This window comes from Tasmannia lanceolata, unplaced genomic scaffold (assembly GCF_043159265.1).
Source record: "Tasmannia lanceolata isolate RefF3 unplaced genomic scaffold, GAP_Taslan_0.1 ptg000044l, whole genome shotgun sequence".
Taxonomy (NCBI): domain Eukaryota; kingdom Viridiplantae; phylum Streptophyta; class Magnoliopsida; order Canellales; family Winteraceae; genus Tasmannia; species Tasmannia lanceolata.
Genome location: NW_027518721.1, coordinates 17,461,163 through 17,484,188, shown reverse-complemented (window position 1 = coordinate 17,484,188; position 23,026 = coordinate 17,461,163). Strand labels below are relative to the sequence as shown.

At 39.5% G+C, this 23,026-nt stretch overlaps 1 protein-coding gene across 1 annotated transcript in view; it reads left to right on the top strand.

The window, feature by feature from the left end:
- The window catches only part of LOC143864052 (alcohol-forming fatty acyl-CoA reductase-like), a 33,698-nt gene extending 12,517 nt beyond the window's left edge, over positions 1-21,181 (top strand). The window contains exons 7-10 of the mRNA XM_077374869.1: positions 15,986-16,067; positions 19,248-19,514; positions 19,840-19,967; positions 20,860-21,181. Of these exons, the coding sequence (XP_077230984.1) occupies positions 15,986-16,067; positions 19,248-19,514; positions 19,840-19,967; positions 20,860-21,013 (631 nt within the window). The 3' untranslated portion in view covers positions 21,014-21,181. The remainder of the gene's footprint in view (positions 1-15,985; positions 16,068-19,247; positions 19,515-19,839; positions 19,968-20,859) is intronic.
- Positions 21,182-23,026: the final 1,845 nt, after the last annotated feature.

The window sequence follows — 23,026 nt, the reverse complement described above, 5'->3', positions numbered from 1 at the left end:
TTTCCTTCCTAATCTAATCAATTATATCATCTATTCATTCTTTTAGATTATGATCAGATCGATGACTTCTAATCATCATTCCTATGGTCACGATCCATCCTTCGATCTTTTGGTTGCAAATCCAACCCATCTCTAAATGTCGTCATTCATGGTCAGCCCCTCACATCCCTCTGATGACCATATTCTGTTTTTCACTCATGAGCCTATCTTGCCACCATCATTTGAGTGCAAGTATCCTTGCTGGGAGTCTTATACTACCGAGTTTATCCATATACCCTTATGATGACTTGTGGGATCTCTTTATATGGCCGTCATGTTGCCGAATTTTACCCAACACATTTTCAGTGTGATTGCTATCCTTTAGCGATATTGATAAATCATGTGTTTATCTTACCATAACCCTTCTTACAATTGTTATGCTGTTGGTTCTTACCCGAGGGAGAGATGTGTTTGTATTATCTCTTGTTTCAACTTGTGTATAACATTCAACGAGATTGCCTCATACTAAAGTTAGTGTTTGTCATTTCCATGACAGGAGTCAGACCTAATTGACTTCACCCATTTGTTGAACCAGTTTCCTTTCATTTCACCCAGCCAAGTCAACAGAACCTATACCAGGATTGGACTCCCCAGTCATACATCATAGAGGAAGGGCTGCTACCCATAAACTTTCAGTGCCAGTGCATTACTGACGAAGAAGTGTCCTGTTTTGTTAGGTTTGTCTTTCGTTGAGTGTACACCAACTTTCTTCTCTCAAAGTTGGTAAGTCTTATTGTGTCAATGTCAAAAAAAAAATGTGTGTCATATTTGTTAGTCATGATAATTCAGAGTCTGTTGTTTCCATCCTTTGTCAAGTTCAATGTAGAGCCCATTGAGGCGCGTCGAAAAAAAAAGAATTAGTGATGTACTTAAGAGTCCTCAATTCAATAAAGTTGTTCATTCTGTATTTTTGATGTTCTATGATTCACTTCTAGATTTGATGTTTAAATAACTAAAGACACCCTTCTCGGATGAGAATGCAGACGAAATTCCCCTCGAGATCTGAAAGATGGTCAAACGAGAGGAAGAGCGTTGAGCATAGCCACTCAAAGAAGAAACGAAGCTATTGATAGTGGTATCGAAATCTGAAACTCGGGAAAGATGGATTGGCAAAACTTTATCTCCCGAGGAGCGCAAAGAATTGATAAACCTATTTAGAGGGGGTTCGAGGTAGTCTTGCTTGATCCTATAAGGATAAACAGGGTGAACGCCATGTTGTTGTGAAAACCAAGACTCCTTCCGCTTTAGACACCCAGTCGAAAAGTAAGAATTTGAGAGAGATGAACATCAGACATCCAGTGGAGCTGATGAAAAATTGAGAGAAGACTTTCCAGAAAATGAAGTCATAGAATGAGCCTCAAAAGAACACTTGGGTTGCACATCTCTAACGAGATTCCAAGTTGGAATATTTCATGATTACGGACAATTCTTATGTCCAAAAGAAACAAGAGCATGAAAAGATAAGAAGGAGAAAGGAATGTGTCCCTAAGACAACTTAAAAAAAAATCAAAGACCCAAGTGATGGAGTCTATGAGATAGATTGAATATTAGAATTGTCTCCAACATTTGGAAACTATCGAGAGCTGTATAACCTTGAGCATAAATTCAAGATATTCAAGAATCGCATAAGTTCAAGTGGAGCACTATGGTTGAAGTCGTGCTTGCAAATACCGCCAGACTCCTCGACAACAATATTCAAAGCTGTTGAACATTTTTCCTCAAAAGCTTGTACATCAAAACACCAGGAGGCCATCATTGGACGTTTGAGCCTTTATAGCCATAATCCCAACGCTTAAAAAATCCTTTTGTGAGCCCTTTGAGCCAACACTTTAAAACCAAACAATTCTTTCAACCACGTTATAAACCAGGGGCATTTTATGCACCTGAACTACGTCATGACCTGATCCCCAACTATTCGGGGGTACGTAGGCAACCTGATCAACTCAGGTTCGGTCAAACCTTTGGGATAAAAGTTAAATCATCCCCCTTTCAAAATTTTGAAGCTAAAGAGCTAAACCATTCTTTGTTAAACCCCAAAGCGAACTACGCGGATCTGATCCTCCATTTTTGGGGTACGTAGGTAGTCTGGCAAGACCAGATTCGGTCCAAATCGTTTGAACTTTTGATATCTAACCCTTTTGAACCCGAGCCTACCTATAAAGTTCTTCTGGTGAAACGAGCATAGGTTCAAGGCAATTGAAAACAAAAACAGAAAGAAATGAAAAGGACGAGAGTCTGAAGACCTGCTAGGTTGAAAACCTGAAAGGGCGGCCTAGAGAAAAGTGAGAATCATTTTTTTTGCTAAGTCAACAACTAAAGAGGTTAGCTTATGCAAAGTAAGGGTATCGGTCTACTAGATTGAAAAATTCAAGAAGGCAATCTAGTCAGCAGCAAAGACTTCCCATAGACAGAAAGTTGGTGAGATACAAAAGGAAGTTCTCAGTTATGGAGAATTTCAGAAATTGAGTTAAGAGTGAGAACTCAAAGCAAGAATCAAGACAAGCGGTCTGCAAGACTGTAAACCTGGAAGACATCAGTTTGACTTCCTAGAAAGAAGGAGAATCAAGGAGATGGAGAAGCAGTCTTCAAACAGGGCAGGATCCTGGAATCTGAGTAGTGTCTGCGAGACTTACTTTGATACCCTTCTAAACTAGGGGCATTAAAACTGAGCAATCCGAAGAGGGGTAGTAACCATGACGGAAATACCGATGGAGGAAATTAGTGCATCTTGACATGATTTTCGAAATTACTCTGAGAGCGGCTAGCCTTACCCTAAAAAAATAATACATTGGATCTAAGGGTGAATCAAAAGTGAGTCGTCCCTTGAATCGTATAAATTTTCTTTCATCGAGTCCTTCGACGTCTGTTCCTCATTCTTATTCGTTTCTTTCAAGATCCAAAGTTGTCTGGCACTGGGAGAATGGGTGTATACTTTCCAAATTGAAAAAAAAAATTCTCAGAATAGACCCTGGCTTAGGTACCAAAGAAAAATGAGAAATATCCTGTTCGGACCTACCAGAGACATCAAAGCCTCAAACAGTGAGCAGCGACAGAAGGAATTCTCAGACCTAGCCATTGTAAAGATTTTTCTTCCTATTTCAAAGAAAGAACCCATACAAACTCAAATTTTCTTACCTATCCCTGTTTTACTTTTCTTGGGACTCTTGTCATGGAAGTACAATACACTAGTGGCATCTTTTATGACTTGCGTCATAAAAGATATCAAGCACATAAAGGCAATCAGTGCCAATGTTTATAACAAGTTGAGATAAGCGAGATATGAGCACGTCTTGAGCCAAATCTCTAAACTCCTCATATGAGTCCACTCTTCAAAAGAGTTAATTTTCAAAGAACATCAATTTCCCCATTGGAGTCTAGAATTTGCTCCCACAATTTTCAAACCTCAGCATAATACTTTTTACCTGTTAAAAAAAGGGTCAAAACCCGAAAACCCCTGTCAAGTTACTTGTTTTTCATCCTCAGCAAGGAACACGTACTCTTTATTTTTCTCGGCAAGAGATGATCAATCAATCCCTAGTTAAGTCATTCAAGTCCGTTTTCACACGGCATTCAAAGTCCGTTTTCACACAGCATTCCAAGTCCATTTTCACATGGCACTCTAAGTCCGTTTTCACACGGCATTCAAAGTCATTTTAAGTCCATTTTCACATGGCATTCAAGTCCATTTTCACATGGTACTCTAAGTCCGTTTTCACACGGCATTCCAAGTCCATTTTCACATGGCACTCTAAGTCCGTTTTCACACGGCATTTATGTCATTTTAAGTCCATTTTCACATGGCATTCAAGTTCATTTTCACATGGCACTCTAAGTCTGTTTTCACACGGCATTCAAAGTCATTTTAAGCCCATTTTCACATGGCATTCAAGTCCATTTTCACATGGCACTCTAAGTCCGTTTTCACACGGCATTCCGAGTCCATTTTCACATGGCACTCTAAGTCCGTTTTCACACGGCATTCAAAGTCATTTCAAGTCCATTTTCACATGGCATTCAAGTCCATTTTCACATGACACTCTAAGTCCGTTTTCACACGGTATTCAAGTCATTTAAATCCATTTTCACATGGCATTCTAAGTCCGTTTTCACATGGCATTCAAGTCATTTAAGTCCATTTTCACATGGCATTCTAAGTCCGTTTTCATACGGCATTCAAGTCATTTAAGCCCATTTTCACATGGCATTCAAGTCCATTCTCACATGGCATTCCAAGTCCGTTTTCACACGGCATTCAAGTCATTTAAGTCCATTTTCACATGGCATTCAAGTCCGTTTTCACACGGCAACCAGGTCAATCTTTTGAGCTTTTGACTCATTCGCAGTCAAGCTTTTATCCTCAACTTTTTGGTTAGTCTGTAACCAAGTCAATCCTTTAGTATTTGACTCATTCGCAGTCAAGCTTCTATCCCCGACTTTTCGGTTAATCTGTAACCAAGTCAATCCTTCATCTTCTGATTCTGTCAGGTTATTACATTTTTGGTTCATTCGCAACCAAGTCATCGTTTCGACCTTTTCGGTTCATTCGCTACCGGGTCAATCCTCGACTTTCTGGTTCATTCGCAACCGAGTCGATCTCTGAGCTTTGGACTCTTTCGCAGTCAAGCTTTTCGGTTAATCTGTAACCGAGCTAATTCTTTAACTTCTGATTTTGTCAGGTTATTACCTTTCTGGTTCGCAACCAAACCAAAATCTTAGGCTTCCGACTCATTCGCAGTCAGGTCTATTTTCTAATTTCTTGACTCATTCGCAGTCAAGTTAATCTCTTTGACTTCAGTTCGTTCGCAACTAAGTCATCATTCCGGCCTTTTTGGTTCATTTGCAACCGGGTCAAAATCTTAAACTCTTCGGCACATTCGCTGCCAAGTTTCTCGCTGATTTCTTGATTCATTCGCAATCAAGCTAATCTCCCCGACTTCGACTCACTCGCAGTCGAGTCAATCTTCCATTTCTTAGCTCATTCGCAGCTAAAATCAAATTCCACCCATTTGGTTCATTCGCAACCAAGCTAAAATCTTAGATTATTCGGCTCATTCGCTGCCAAGTTTCTCGCTGATTTCTTGATTCATTCGCAATCAAGCTAATCTCCATGACTCTAACTCATTCGCAGTCGAGTCAATCCCTTGCTTTCTTGTTCATTCCAACCAAGTCATTATTATGGTCTTATGGTTCATTCGCAACTAAGCCAATATCCTTGACTCTGGCTCCCTCGCAGTCAAGTCACCCCTTTGTTTTTTTGGTTCGTTTGCAACTAAGCAAATTTTTTACCTTCCAACTCATTCGCAGTCAGGTCCATTATCCGATCTTCTGGTTCAATCGCAACCAAACCAGTATCCACCCCGAGTGAAGAAACCAAATTTTCTCCTGAGAGTATCCACCCCGAGTGAAAATACCAAATTTTCTCCCTAAGAGTATCCACCCCGAGTGAAAATACCAAATTTTCTCCCTGAGAGTATTCACCTCGAGTGAAGAAACCGAATTATCCCGAAATCATTCGCTCTAAGCGTCGAACCCAAATTCTCTTTGAAAGCATTCGCTCCAAGCGTCAAATCAATTTGTCTCTTTGAAAGCATTCGCTCAAAGCGTAGAACCTAAATTCTTCCTGAAAGCATTCGCTCCAAGCGTAAAATCATTTTTCTCTTTGAAAAGCATTTGCCCTGAGCGTAGAACCAAAGTTTCTTCTTTGGGAGCATTCGCCCCGAGCGTAGGAACTATTTTCTTGAAGAGCATTCACCCCGAGTGTAAAGCCAAAAATTTTCTTGAAAGCATCCGCTCCAAGCGTAGAACCAATTTTTCATTGAAAGCATTCGCTCCAAGCGTAGAATCAAAATTCTCCCTGAGAGCATTCGCTCCAAGCGTAAAGTCAAATTCTTCTTGAAAGTTTTCGTTCCAAGCGTAAATTCATTTTTTCTCTTTGAGAGCATCCGCCCTGAGCGTAGAAATCTGAGAAATACCAAAACCTTTCCAAATGAAGACCCCTGAGGCATCCCTTCCATTTAAAGAACCCTGAGGCATCCCTTTCATTTAAGATCCTTGAGGCATCCATTCCATTTAAGACCCCCTGAGGCATCCATTCCGTATAAAGACCCTTGAGACATCCAATCCGAGTGAGACCCCTGAGGCATCCGTCCCCTCCAAAGAGTTCAGTCTTTGTAAAATCATTTTCTTCATTCTTCTTTCTTTCCAATCAATTTTGGGCCAGTCAAAATGTGCTGTCTGTTCAGCTTTGACATTTGCGCGACAAGCACGCTTTGCCAAAGAGGGGCATCTGTAGACACCTCATTTTGACCGGGCCCTAAACCTCTCTGTGAAAATGAATAACCCAACCAAATCAATCAGCTAGGGTCCCAAACTTCACCTTAAGCTAGGGTAGGAACCCATCTAGCTCCCTGTAAAATTTCGTCGAAATCGGAGTGCGTTTGCCTAGCGAACGAACCGCGAGAAGACCGTAGTGTAAACTAGAAAGGAGAGTGGATTATCCGAAAGGTGGTTGTCCAAATAAGAAAAAAGAGGTCGAATTTATCACTCTCTTATAAAAAGAATCCATCGGGCAAGGGCAGAGGGGAGTTCATTTTCGTCTGAAAATTTCGGGGAAAAATCTCAGAGAGAGAAGGGGAGAAGAGCTGAAACCCTGACCCAAACCTTGCAATTTCCGATCAAAGCATATCTTCCCCGATCTTCTTCTCCGGTAAGATTACCGGAGCTCCAGCCAATTAGTTCTTCCTTGAATCATCTTATGTTCCTCCTTTAATTTTGTTCTTTTCAAGCTGTAAAACCTCAGATCTAGAACCCAAACCCTAACCCACCGGTCATCTTCTTCAGAGAATATCCATAGATTCTAGCTATCTGCAACTAGATCCATCAGTTTCTTAAATTCCAGTGAGATTTGCTCATTTCTAGGCAAGATCCGATCATCTTCTCCGGCGAGGAGCAATTTTTTCAGCCATTTCTTATATAGATCCAAGATTTGAGGTCTGCAAATCTGCAGAGGAAGAGAGAGAGAGAGTTAAAAAGGAACCTCCTCTTCTCTTGATCTCCCGCGCAGTGATGTTCTGATACTGAATTTTTGTGTTAAGAAACCAGTGCTGAAGAACGATGGATTCTCTGCCTTACGCAATCGGAAGCACCAGATTCCTTATACCGAATTCCAAAAGAAGAAAGGTCCCCTCTCCCTTTGTTTCCATCTATTCTATACCTCAGTTCTCCCTTTCAATTCCTAGGTCCGTTTCTCTTTCTGTAAATCCCCGACTCTTTCCTTACAATAGGTCGATCCATTGTCGTTCTACCTCCCAAAACTCTCATCATCATCATGAAGATCATCACAGCCACAATCATTATCACAATCATGATCATAATCACAATCATAATCACAATCATGATCATAATCACAATCAGAATCACCACCACCACCACCATCACGAGCAAGACACGAACTTGAACCGATATCAGGAAGCGATTCTCGGCTTCGCAAGAGCAATTTGATGGGCTGAATTGGCGGATTTCCTTCGGGAGCATTTGCAGCTTTGTTGTTGTTCAACGGCTCTGCTTCTGGTCGTGGCTGCGTGCCCTTTTGTGCTTCCCAAGTTGGTTGCAAAGCCTTTCCAGCGCGCCTTCATTGTTGCTGCATTCCCACTCGTCGGAGTTTCAGTAGCACTTGATGCTGCTATGGATATTGCTGGTGGAAAAGTAAATATCCATGTTCTAAGGGCTCTTGCAGCATTTGCATCTGTACTCAATGGAAACGCCCTTGAAGGAGGCTTGCTTCTTGCAATATTTAATCTGGCCCACATTGCTGAAGAGTATTTCACAGCCCGGGCAATGGTTGATGTTAAGGACTTGAAAGAGAATCATCCCGATTTTGCCCTTGTGCTGGAAGTGAATGGCAACAGATCACCTGATATCTCTTCCCTGGCATATAAAAAGGTTCCTGTGCATGACCTGGAAGTGGGTTCTTACATCTTGGTCAAAGCTGGTGAGGCTGTGCCGGTAGATGGAGAAGTTTTTAAAGGTAGTTCTACAGTTACTGTTGAGCACATGACTGGAGAAGCCAAACCAATAGAGAGGATAGTGGGGGATAAAATTCCAGGGGGTGCAAGGAACTTGGATGGAATGATGAGAGTGAAAGCAACCAAGACATGGAAATATTCTACATTGAGCAGAATTTTTCAGTTAACCGAAGAAGCACAGCTAAATAAGCCAAAGCTGCAACGGTGGCTAGATGAATTTGGAGAGTTTTATAGCCAGGTTGTTGTGGCTCTATCGCTTGCGGTTGCTCTCATTGGGCCATGTATTTTTAAGTGGTCCTTTATTGGCACACCAGTCTGCAGAGGATCAATTTACTGGGCTTTGGGGCTAATGGTGGCAGCATCACCCTGTGCATTGGCAGTTGCTCCTTTGGCATATGCTACTGCAATAAGTTCCTGTGCAAGTAAGGGAATACTTCTCAAAGGTGGGCATGTATTGGATGCTCTAGCATCCTGTCACACCATTGCATTTGATAAAACAGGGACATTGACCACAGGGGAGCTTATGTGCAAAGCAATTGAGCCCATTCATGGACATCGGTTGTAACAAACAAATTGGAAGTTGTTCCTTGTTGTGTTCCTAACTGTGAGAAGGAAACCCTTGCTGTAGCTGCTGCCATAGAAAAAGGTTCTCACACCCTATTGGCAGGGCTGTTGTAGACCACAGTGTGGGGAAAGACCTACCATATGTTTCTATTGAAAGCTTTGAGTGTTTACCAGGTAGGGGCCTTTTGCGACATTGACTGGTATCAAGCTTTTCTCGGATTCTGTCGATGATCTGCGTTTGGAGGCAGAGGAGTGCTTTATCTTTCTTCTGAAACGATTTTGTTTTTCAAAATGAAATCGAGTCATATCAGTTGAATTGGGCAAAAAAGTGTCTTTTGAGGGAGATTGGTTAGGAATTAAAGTAGTCGAAAGATCCTGCCTTTTCCCTTCCTTTAAACAGAGACTTCAAAAATGACCACGATTTCAGGTTCAGCCCTTCAATTCCCAACTGATTCAATCATTCTTCCTTCCCTTAATCATCAAAAGAGCTTCCTTGCTTTGGGCCAGTGCAGAAAAAGAGCTACATGCTGCTCTGTTTTGACGTGAACTGGCGCAGTCACGGTGGAGAATATTTTTTCAGGACAAAATTGCGTTTTTCAGATTCAAAACGGCAGCATTTATGGAGGTCTGATGGTCCTGGATATTCTCCAAAGCTCAGAGTTATGGTACCATCTATGGCGTTACAGGTGCCAGACAAGCCACTGGGTCTGTATGATCCATTGTTCGATAAGGATTCTTGTGGAGTTGGATTTGTTGCAGAGTTATTTGGTGAATACAGTAGGAAAACTGTGGGAGGTGCTATAGAGATGTTGGTGCGAATGTCCCACAGAGGTGCTTGTGGCTGCGAAACAAACACCGGTGATAGGGCTGGCATTCTCGTGGCGCTTCCCCATGACTTCTTCACTGAGGTTGCTAAAGATGTTGGATTTGAGCTGCCACCACTAGGTGAGTATGCAGTAGGGATGTTCTTCTTACCAACATCAGAAGTTCGCCGTGAAGAAAGCAAAACAGTATTTACCAAGGTTGCGGAGTCACCGGGGCATGTTGTACTTGCGTGGCGATCTGTCCCAACTGATAATACAGGCTTGGGCAAGTTTGCTCTTCAGACAGAACTTGTTATTGAACAACTGTTCCTTACTCCAACTCCAAGGTCAAACGCTGATTTTGAGCAGCAGATGTACATATTACGGAGGGTTTCGATGGTGGCTATTCGAGCTGCTCTAAATCTACAACATGGTGGAGTGAAGGACTTCTATATATGCTCTCTTTCTTCAAGCACTGTTGTTTACAAAGGTCAACTAAAGCCTGATCAACTGAGAGACTACTATTATGCAGATCTTGGCCATAGTAGGTTTACGAGCTTCATGGCCCTGGTTTTCAACAATTACTTTCCCTAGGTGGGACCGTGCTCAACCTATGAGAGTTTTGGGCCACAATGGTGAGATCAACACACTACGTGGAAATGTAAATTGGATGAAAGCACGAGAAGGTCTTTTAAAGTGCAAGGAACTTGGCTTGTCGAAGAATGAGATGAAGAAACTTCTACCCATTGTCGATGTCACTTCATCTGATTCACAATTGAAGTAATTGGCGTGAAGAGGCTAAATTCATATCCCTAACCGTGTTTCAGGTAAGCATGATATCTCTTTATCTAATCAAGAGTTTAAAAGAAATTGTAGACATTAAAGTCTGTTTAGATACTTCTTGTTGTGTATTCTAGCCTAGAACTGCCATGTTTGTGTTATTTGTTATTAGGATAAGTTTCTCAATTATCTTGTTTAAATGTTTACACTAGTCAGTGTATTTTGTGTCTTTAGCATTCTTATGCTTAGGTATAAGAGTGTGTGCAGAAAATTTTATTCTGTTTATTTTCTGAGGAGCATAATGGATTGAGCCGTGCATTACATATAGGAATTTTATTCTGTTTAATGTTATTATGTTATTGCTCTTTATATAACCTGTTTATGAATGCTTGTGCTGTCATATGATATATGTGTTAACGATTTGCAAATGGAAAATGTTAGCAAGGGCGATGAAGGCGTTAGCCCAAGCCCATCCTTAGGGGACTTGCATAGTCTGAATAGTGCTCCCCTCTTCAATTTTAGACTTTTCCAGTGTTTTAGATACTCTGAGACCTTAGCCCCTATTCATTAGGGCGATGAAGGCGTTAGCCCAAGCCCATCCATAGGGGACTCGCTTAGTCCAAGTAACACTTCCCTCATTTACTTTTAAGACTGGCTTAGTCTTTTAGGTACCCTTAAACATTATAAACCCATTCATTGCAAGGGCAATGAAAGAGATATCTTGAGCCCACCTTTTAGGGAGACAAGCTACGTCTCAGCAGAGAGTCTTACCCTCAGGGAGACAGGCTATGTCTCATGCAAAGAAATTATATCCTTTAGAGACAGGCTTTGTCTCATCAGTAAGTCAATCCACAGGAGACTATTCAAGTCTCACAAAGTTGCCCCCCTTTGAGGAGACAGGCTATGTTTCATGTGGGAAAATTCAAACCTTTTGGAGACAGGCTTTGTCTCATTGGCCCTACTTATCCTTTTGTTTTAGAAGACATGTCATGTCTCATTAGAGCCCTTCTCAGAGTCATTAGCATAAGAGTCTATCCTTAGCTAGAGAGTCTCAGTTTCAGGAGTCAGTCCTATCATCTTAGGGGTTAGGATTCCATCCAACCTCTCGTCAAGTCATATGATTTTATCCAGCTCTTGCGAGGCATAGGATGCTGTCCAACCCTTGTAGAGTCGTGTTTTTATCTTTTTTTTTCCCGCAAAGCATAGGATGCTGTCCAACCTTTGCGGGATATCAGGAGTCCATCCTGCCCTTATGATGATAGAATTTTGTCCTCTTGAGTCAAAAACACTTGAAAATTCAAAAAACATTTCAAAAACCAAAAGTCTCAAAAGTATTGAGTCTTTAGTAGTAGTTAGGAAAATCTGTTCCGAACTACGTTGGCTTGATCCCTTTCTATAGGGTACGTAGTGCAGCTTGGGATCCACATCCCAGGTCCAGCCAAACCTTTAAAAATAAACATTTCAAATTCTCAAAAAATACAAAAATTCTTCAAAACCTTTTCAAAAGATCTTCCCCTAGAGTTAGGAGTCTGTCTTAGCTGTTTAGGGTGTTTTAGAGTTAGGAGTCTGTCTTGATTTGTATTGATATGGTGTGTCCTGTTGTGTGACTGTCCCTAGAGTTAGGAGGCCTCGAGTTGATCGGTTAGACATTTAGTCGAACCGATGGCTAGACTAGGAAGCATATAGTCAGCCCGTGGTTTTCTTTAGGATGCACAGCCTAATTACACATAGGATTTAGGACCCACCTGCATTAGCTTAAGGCTAATCAACTTGCTTTAGTTAGGGCATATAGAGTCCCAAAAATTACAAATCACATGAACTTAAGCAATTGTACAAAAAAGCTTTAAAAATCAGTCGAGTCTAGTGGATCGAGTCTAGGATAGCGGTTCTAGATGGTTAGGCATAGTAGTTTAGAATAGGGCATCGAACTACGTTGACTCCGATTCTTTCCGAGGCCGGGATACGTAGAGCAGCTGGGATGGACGGTCATCTTGGTCCGAGTCAAGTCCTGCATTAGAGTTTTAGGATTTGTCTTGTCCAGTCATGTGTATAGAGTTAATTTGTGTTGTGTGTTTTGTTGTGTTTTCTTACTTTCATGTACATATCCTATACTTTTAGCTGTAGTATGCATGTGTTTGCACACCAGAACTCATACACCAATTAGGTATGACACTCATAACCTAGATATTCTCAGGTGACATTTCTTTCATTTATTTTATGTGTGTTTATTATTCATCTCCGAGACATGCATGATTAGATAGACGTCTTCTCGGAGATAGTCGTTCCCATTTCATATGATTTTTGCCCAAAACTCTTCAAAATTATTAAATAAATGGCATAAGAGACCAGGTGTTTGCACTTGGGCGGATGAGGTGCTTTTCGGACCTTCCAAATTCGTAACCAGGCACGAACCTTATTTTATATCTCTGGTTATCTGCTGCAACAGAGCATAGTATGGGATCCTTGGCCCATTTCCTTGGATGGCGACTCTCCTTTGTTTAAGGTACGCCTCGAATCTGGGCTAGTCCCCGAATCGAGAGGTATCTCACTTTTTATCGCCACTCATGCTGTGAGGGGCACTTCTTTCAAGAGTTCCTTGGTAGAGCTCTCCATTCACGTGGATGATCCTGAGACTCTCCGTGGGACCGGTCCCCCCGCCTCTCTCGGATCTGGGTCCACAATATTCTAGCCTTTTCCTATAAATGCATTATTTTTTCTTAAAATAGCCTTGTTCGCTTCAAAATTGAGTTTCAATTCATTCTTGTTGAGAAAAACCCCTGACACCAAGTTCCATGTATGTCCAGCACATGCAACACCTCTTGAAGACCAAGTATTTTTTCAAAAGTTAACATCAGTAGAGCCTTGCATTTTCCAATGAATTTTGATGTCTGTGAGTTGCCCATGTAGACTTCATCTCCTCCTTCAACTGTTAAATAGTTGCAGAAAGAGTTTCTATCTAGCTCCACAAATGTTCTTAGAAGCACCTGTGTCTAGCGCCCCCTCATTTAGATTTTACACTAAGTTCACTGATGTCAATCATATCAGCTTCAATTAAATTAACTTTAGCATTGTTCGAACCAAACTTCTTTCGTCGTCGACAATCCTTCCTATAGAATTCTGGTTTTCAGCATTCAAAACAGTTCCTTTTCTTTTTTGGTGTAGTTTTCTTGAACTTGTTTTCTCTTTTCATTTTCATATTATTAAACCTCTCATTTTTTGTTTTTACTATATTTGCCTTGGAGATAAACTCTTTGGCTTTTTCTTCTTTTTCTTTGACTCTGTTCTTTTCCTCTATCTAATTAATCTGAACTACTACTTGATCTATGGTTCATTCCTTAGTCTTGCTTCATTCCAGTTTTGAAGTCTTTCCAAGATAATGTCAATTTCTCTATAAGAGAACCAGACATGAATGCATCAGGTAATTTCATACCTTCCTTAGCCAATTCTCTAACTAAGAATTGATACTCATCAATTTTTCTAAACACATTTTTACTATCTTTCGTGACAAAATCCAAAAATTTTCGTATAAAATATTTCTTATTTTTAAGATTTTTTAAGTGCACATTTTCTATGTAGTGCATGGTAAATATTCAAAGAATGTGTATCATAATAGTATACATTGTATAATTCATTTAACAATCCATTCAAGTTATGATAACTGCAAACATAATCAGCTTGATTCCATCCATTAAATCACATTGCGTTTTCAACTGGTGATGGTTGGGTAAGTGCAACAGCCACCCTAATTTGCTGTAATGAAAATAGAATATGTTGTTTCCACCACTTGTAATTTGAACCATTGAACTATTCGATTTTTGAAACATCAAGAACATTGGTTACACTGATGTTAGTAACAGTGGTGGAAATAGAGGAGGACTTGGGGGCCTCAGTAGCCATAATATCAAAATATGATTCTTAATTGATATATATTGTTGGAACAATAGATGTATGATGGATGCTCAATAATATATATGGCGAAACTGAGTTTGAAGATTGTTGAAAAAACAAATTACTAATGAAAGTGGAGAGGCAGATGCACTAATCGATTTTGACGACATAACCCTTGCTTGAAAAAAAAAATTGTTTATTGAATGAAGAAGAAAGCTGAGTCTTTCCACTTGATCACTCTCCTTAAGTATCGTATCCGCCCCCTACTGTACAATCCAGGATCCTTGGACCAACCTCCAAGATAAAACTTCTCTTAGGCTCCAATAGACATGAACTAGCTTATTGATCTTCATATAATCACTTAAGAACTGCTCAAACATAGAATGGATATGGAGGAACATAGTGCGGAAAAACCTTAAGGAGAAAATCATTTTTTGTCTATGTCTATATTGTTTTTTATGTATCTGTATTCTGGGTGCTGGTGTTCTTCCTTCTTTATAGAGAATACCACCCCCAATACGAAAGGAAGGATGCCTCTTCAGAGAAGTCAGAGAAGACAGACCATAACATTTAGAAAACGGTAATAAAGATGTTAGATATAAATGGATGCCCTAATGGAGTCTGTTCAGAAATAAAAACTATTTGAAACTTAATTGTAGATTTTGAACGATAAACAAGTCATTTAGGATGTAAAATAAAAGATTTTTTTATTGATGACCAAGACCTAGACCTCAGACCATGGCCACGACCGAGCGCGGCGAGTGTGTGTGTTTATTTTAGTTCATGTAAAACTTGGCTCACCCAAACAATTTTAATGCTCCTTGAAAGGCCCAAGCCTTTTCCTGTGCACCGCCTCTTATAAGGAGGAAAATGTTTCTTCCACTTTTCAATATGGGATTAAATGCCTTCGATTGGCTTTCAAACACACCCTCACAACAAGCATGGTCTTGGGTTTGAGTTTCAAGGCAGGCACGCTTCGCTACCATGAATTTATTTCATGATAAATTAGCTTCTCCATGTGGTGACGAGGCTGGGCGAGGGATTTTTTTTCCCGGAATACAGGGGAGAGTCGGTGACGAGAGGATAAGAGAAGCCTGAAAAATCACGAAACAAAAAACTCTACTCCAAATGTGATGGACTTTTGCTAACTTTTTAGCCACTGCTCACCCTCGACTCATTCCTGCCCTCTCAAATTCCTCCTTCTCCCACCAATTACACGACATGGAGACACTAATTTATCATGAAAAAAATCCTGGCTTAAAAGACAAGAACCCATGGATTTGCAGATTACATACACTACTATCGTCGAGAATTTCATATTCTTCAAATTAGTTACTTGATTTATGACCTAGTTTGTTGACATACAAAAAAAAACATTTATTGACATGGGGTATCCACACCCCAATTTTTAGGGCGGGATTATTCCCTACGGATGCGCACAACCACCTGTTAACCGCGCGCATCGGGTAAGCCCAGGGGATTTGAACTTGCGTCAATGGGGACCATACCTATGACTCTAAGCAAAAGAGCCACACCCGTACGGGTTACATACCCCAAATTTACCTAACAAGAAATTTTAAAACATGTTAATGCTCCTGTAATCTCTCTCTCTCTCTCTCTCTCTCTCTCTCTCTCTCTCTCTCTCTCTCTCTCACACACACACACACACACACACACACACACACACACACACACTAACTGTAAATAATTTTCTTTGGGATCTTCTTCATAACCTTCATGTCTTGGATATCCTTCACTTCAAACTGCAATTTGATTCATTCAATGACATTCAGCACTGGAAAGAGGTTTTAGAGAAATCAAGAAAATTTTGGTATTTATGCATAATACCCTTTCTAATCTTACTTTATGTACTTTGGGTAACTGTAGAACCTTCGATGTCTTTATAATGAATTATGGTAAGGGGAAGTTGAGATGCGTGCCGATAGATAGAAGGATGATTCTCGATGTGGTAAGCTTGCTCCCTATGGTTCCTTTCATAGTTATGAATGTATAATACATGTACGTATTAAGTATAGTGTGTGGCATCCTTCCTGAAGTTGCATATATAAAAAAAAAAGGGAAACTGTTGAAAAAATGTCCATTTAACACGTCAATGTGGATGATTTTTACCGTTTTTTGCCCTCCCCACATATCTGTCTTATTTGCAAACTCTGTGGCATTAACACGTCGCTGGTAATTTTGTATCTTGATTTGCTAGCCACCTTCTCCAAACGCTACGTCTCGCCCATCCTTTGCAATTGTATGTATTCAGAGATTTGTCTTATTAGATTGATGAAAAACTACACCGAAGTACTATTTCTTGAAAGGTTGCTAGCAATAATAAGTAAAGAAAGAAGCTAGCAATAATAATGACAATTACGAAAAAACGGGCGAGTATAAATTTGTCTTATTAAATGGGCGGGTATAAATTTGCCCACTTACCTGTCCATTTTCCCCCTCTTTCACCTCCACAGTACGAAGAGTTGGGATGATTCTATGGAGCTGATTTTTTTGGGCACCCCTTATCTACGTCAGGGCCTATCAAATGACCGGCTCGGATCACCCCAAAAATGTGGGCCCACGAGCTAATATGAGGTGCCGCTCACAATCACTTTCCCCTATATATATATAAGTAAATAGTTCCTGAGGTAGCGCTAGCGCTACCTTATATGAGGTGGCAAAACATAGAGGGGCCACTTTGTTTGGATGATCCAAAGCATTCATTTGATAGGCCCTCACATAAATAGGGTGCCCACAAAAAATCAGGTCCATAGGATCATCCTAACCCTTCCATTTGTGGAGGTTTAGATATATGGAGCTTTATACCCATCCATTTTAAGCTCCACAAATGAAGGGTTAGGATGACCCTATGGACCTGATTTTTTGTGGGCACCCTATCTATGCGAGGGGTTATCAAATGAATGCTTTGGATCATCCAAACAAAGTGGGCCCCCTATGTTTTGTTAGCGCCACCTCATATAAGGTAGCGTTAGTGCCACCTCAGGAACCTCTCTCTCTCTCTCTCTCTCTCTCTCTCTCTCTCTCTATATATATATATATATATATATAGACACACACACACACACATGTTAATATGTATATATTTACACACACACATATATAGAGGAAAGTGTTTATGCGCACGTGCGCAGGGAGCTCCCTGCGCACAAGTGGCTTAAGAAGCCATCGGTTGGTCGCGTTTTGTGGACCCTGCAAAGGTGGACCCGCCATACCAACCAACTGGTGGCCTTTTAAGCCGCTCCCTGTACACGCGCGCACGTGTACAGAAACACTTTTCTCACACACACACACACACACACACACACACATATATATATATATATATATATATATATATATATATATATATAGAGAGAGAGAGAGAGAGAGAGAGGAAACTGTTGGTGCGCTTAAGCTCACCAAACTTATGGTGCGCTTAAGCGCCCGATCACATGGGTCCCACATTTTTTGTGGTGATCCAAACCATTCATTTGCAAGGCTCTATCATAGATAGGGTGTGTACCAAAAATCAGCTCCATAGGATCATCCTAACCCCTCCTTTTGTGGAGGACAAAAATGGGCAGATTTGGGGACAAACAAAGTCTGTCCATTTTGACCTCCACAAATGGATGGGTTAGGGTGATCCTATGGAGCTGATTTTTGGTACACACCCCATCTATGTAAGGGTCTTTCAAATGAATGCTTTGGATCATCCTAACAAAGTGGGCCCCCATGTGATTGGGCGCTTAAGCTCACCATAAATTTGGTAAGCTTAAGCGCACCAACAGTTTCCTTATATATATATATATATATATATATATATATATATATATATATATATATATATGGAGAGAGAGAGAGAGAGAGAGAGAGAGAGAGAGAGAAAACGGTTTTTACACACTACCTTAAAATACAATGGAGGGCATATTGTTTGTGTGATCCAAACCATTCATTTGATTGGCCCTCACATAGATAGGGTGTACATAAAAAATCAGCTACATAGGATCATCCCAACCCTGCGATTTGTAGAGGTAAAATGGACGTGTATAAACCTTCACAAATCTGTCCATTTTTTGCCTCCACGGTTTGAAGGGTTTGGATGATCCTATGGAGTTGATTTTTTGTAGACACCCTATCTATGTGAGAGCCAATCAAATGAATGGTTTGGATCACCCAAACAATGTGGGCCTCCACTGTATTTTAAGGTAGTGTGTAGATAACTTATCTACACATGTGTGTAGAAACCGTTCATTTGATATATATATATATATATATATGAGTTAAGTGAAGCTGCACATACGTGTAGCTAACTTAGCTACACCGACGGCTTAAAATACAGTGGGCCCACATTGTTTGGGTGATCGAAACCATCCTTTTGGTAGGCCCTCACATTGATAGGGTGTGCCAAAAAATCATATATAGAGAAAAGTGTAGCTACACACTCGTGTAGCTAACTTAGCTACACTAACGGCATAAAATACAGTGGGCCCGCATTGTTTGGGTGATGCAAAGCATTCATTTGATGGGCCCTCACATAGATAGGGTGTGCCCAAAAAATCAACTCGATAGGATCATCCCAACCCTATGATTTGTTGAGGCAAAAATGGACATGTAAAAACCTTCACAAATCTGTCCATTTTTGCCTCTACAGTTTGAAGAGTTGGGATCATCCAATGGAACTGATTTTTTGGGCACACCCTATCAATGTGAGGGCCTAGCAAATGAATGGTTTGGATCACCCAAATAATGTGGGCCCACTGTATTTTAAGCCGTCGGTGTAGCTAAGTTAGCTACACGTATGTGTAGCTTCACTTAACTCATATATATATATATATATATATATATATATATATATATATATATATATATATATATATATATATATATATGGGATTTGCTAAGCAATTTGGCATAAGGCCATTCGGCGGCTATCTTTTTCAAGAGAGAACAACCACCTTAGATGAATTAAATGAATAAGACAAAATCTGTTGCTAGTTAGTTGTTCTCTCAGTGACAAAATTTGCCTAATGGCTTTCTGTGAAATTACCTAGAAAATCCCAAATGTGTGTGTTTATGGTTAATTAGTGAATGTATCTTAAAACTGGATCAAGCTTATGGATTTTGACATGAGGCTTGTAAGCTTATACAGATCCCAGGAGACATGGTCGTAAATGCTATGATGGTGAGCATGGTGGCTCATTCAAATCAACCCTCACTATTCATCTACCAAATTGGTTCATCTGTGCGAAATCCTTTGTGTATCTCCATGCTTATAGATAGTGCGTACCACTACTTTTCTAAGAACCCATGCATCACAAACGATGGAAAGCCCATTAGGGTTTCAACGTTAACAATCTTCAACACCATGGCTAGCTTTCGCAGATACATGACTCTACGTTACAAGATACCCCTCAAGGTTGGTTTTTTTGGTGTAGTAAAGATACTTTTAAAAACCTACGGCTACTGATATTTGCCCTACCATGTCTTGATAATGACACAAACTCGCCTTGTATTTTCCTATTTAATTGGTTGCTAAGAGTTTTTATTATCTAATTAATCAGTTGTCAAAAGCTATTACAATTCCAGAAAAGCTCTTAGCAGCCAATTGAAAAGGAAAAGACATGGCAAGTTAGTGTCATTATCATGACATGGTGGTCCAAATATCAGTAGCCATCCCGAATCTATAAATATATACTAATGGTCATTAACAACTATTTTCTTGTGGATTCTTATCTTTTTAGGGCTTGGGATTAGCAAATGTCGTATTTTTCCAGCATTTCAATCGTTTATACCGAGATTCAAGTCGAAAGTACAACTTCATCAATCGTTTGATGGGTCTATATGAACATTTCTTTTTTTTCAAAGGAAGGTATGTGTACTCCCTCTTGTGTATGGAAATTATAAGATGTTAGTACAAGCTGACCCATCAAAAAAAATGTTATTAAAAGCTGCATGTGTTAGAGGATTTCCGAACTCTGGGGTTCTAAAGAATAGAACAATTTAGTTTTTTTCTAAAAAAAGGATAAGATTAATTTTTGTGTTCTATGTGGGCATTTTAACTAACTTCGTGGAGGGAAATGGAGTCACTTATGTGTTCCTCTGAATGCTTTTTCACATGAATACATTCCCACTGCCAAGTTACCAAACTCAAAAGTATATGTTTTCACTGTAAAAGTAAAGGAAAATTTAAAAAAGCTACTGATATTTACACCACCATGTTTTGATAATGAGACTAAACACTCCTTTTATTCTTTAACCAGTTGTCAAAGGCAATTACAATTACAAAAAACCTCTCACCTGCCAATTTAAAAAGAAAAGACAAGGTGAGTTAGTCTCATTATCAAAATATGGTAGTGCAAATATCAGTAGCCTTTAAAACTCAAATTTTAGGGTAATAGTTTTTTTTTTTAAAAATAGGGAAAATAAATGAGGCATAATGTTGAGAGGGATTTGCTAGGGACCATCGCAGAAGGCATTTCGTGGACATGTTGCATGAGATTGCAGCCACATAGGCTCACTTTTTGTCCTTTTCATTTAATTGCTATTAACTATATAATTTCTATGACTATTACAACCGTTATTTTCAAGTAATCATGATTAAGTTCAAAGGCATTTGAATATAAGATTACATGTAAATTATTTTAAAGATAACCAAAGAAACCCGTAGTATTCTTCTAAGTTAGATATATATAATCTAAAATGATTGGATCACATGCTCTCAAAATTGTTTAGTGTTTAACGATCCCAAGTATGTTGCGCAGATTCGACGACTTCAACTCAGAGAAGTTTAGGGCAGCGATGAAAGATGATGGCATGGTAGATGGGATGTTTTGTTTCGACCCCAAGTGCATCGATTGGGAAGAATATCTCATGAAAATTCACATCCCAGGTGTTGTAAAATATCTACTCGAATGAAAATTAGTAAAATAGTTGTGAGGTCATGCATTGATCGAACTCTCCTCAGCTTATGATTATGCCATTCTACTAAATGTGTAATAAGGTAAAACATGTACTCATATGTTTTCACTAGTTGCAGTCCCGTGATGCACGCACGGGGCGAAAGAATAAGAACACGATTGCCAAATTTGATTGCCCTAAGCGTAATTTGGTTCTAACTTATCAGCTGTTTAAAAGGAGAATAATGCGAATTGAGAATAATGCGCATACGAATAAATAAGAGAAACATATGAGAAATGAAGGCCATAAGGAATAAAATGCCATCTAAAGAAATGAAATGATGCATTCACACACTCATATTGGTTCTAAACCATTTAACATTTCCCATAAAGGAAAACAACTGATTGGTGATTTTTAACCTGAAAAACCAAATTCGTATACCATTTTTAATATTGTTTTGATGACAACAACTGTAACCGCAGTGTTTTATGGGATCATTTCATAAATAAAAAAGTTCAAACAACAACAATTGATGCCATAAAGCAGTCAATAAATTGAAAGCTAAAAAAGTTTAAAATTACTTGCGGGAACAGTATCACCAAGCCTATAAAATTGAATCTGAACCTTAGACTATAAAATTGATTTTAGGAGATTAAGAGTAGTTTCCAAAGCCTTGAAATAAGACTTAAAACAATAAGAGACTACGCGTGATCCCAAGACGACTTGTCGAAGCCTAATAACCTTGGCATGTATCTTTTCATCTCTTCTACAATTTGTAGCTGTAGGATGGCGAGGAAGCGGAGGAAAAGTTTTTTGAAAATCTGTACTTGGTTACCTTACGCTTTTGCAAAGATCCATCCACATTCAACTTGGTTTCAAGATCCACTTCAGCCCAACTATCTTCTTTTCTGCCGGAGGATCAACCAACTCCCATCACACTGCTAAACAGATTGAGTCCGGATTTGAAATACGCTAAAAGTGCAAAAAGATGTCAAAAGTGTAACTGCATAAAAAATGTCAATAAGATGTAAAGGTGGTGTCAAAAAGTAGCATTGTCCAAGCCTACATTTTCACGATTATTGAAGGAAATACAGTCACTTAAGTTGATCAAAAGATGTCAAAAAGGTAACTGCATAAAGAATTCTCACTCCAATCAAACCCCCTTCTTATGCACTCCCAACAATTTAATTACAATGGCAAATCAACAGCTGAAACCTGATTGGCAATCAACGATAAATCATGTAGACTAGTAATCCCAATTTATGTTAAGAAAAAAATATAAATAGTAGAGATTGGTGGACTCTAAACATTGTATAGATGTGCCACACAAATACTCCATAGAGTAGTTCACTATAGGCCAATTATATCATCGTTGGATCAAGATCAAATGGTGATGGCTAGCGGGATCCATTTGCTTCATTTTTCATGAAGAAAATAAGTAACTGATTAATGTATCAATAAAGCATGTTCAGACTGAATTTCCTTTGAAATATCAGTCGGTTCCCTTGGACAGAACAGCACATAAACTCAGAAGAAATGAGATAATTCTAATAAAGAGAATCCAAACCTTCATTGAGAACAGAATCCAAACCAACAAAATCATAAGCCTGTAACATAGCATGCTCCTATCCTAAAACATATAACAATCATAAAAAATCAACAATGTTTCAGTCCTAGAGAAAAGTAGTGAAACCTTATTTGAATCCAAACACACGTATTTGTGGCTGTAATAACCCAGGATGATATGTATTTCCAGATAACCTCCTTCCTGTCACGTAAAGAATTCAATTCATTTCACATTAACATAATGGGAAAAAACATATAAATATGGAATAAGAAACTGGATATCTGAAAAATAGCTCAGCGGCATAATCCATCGACGACACCTACACACTTCACATATATGTATTTCTATATATGTGCCAGGAAATTTGAGGTAGAGTTAATCATTTAACCAAACAAAGCAGGTTTGTAAAAGGTGCAGCGATGCAAGAAAGAGGCTGCAATGAGTTGTGTGCAGAATATACCAAT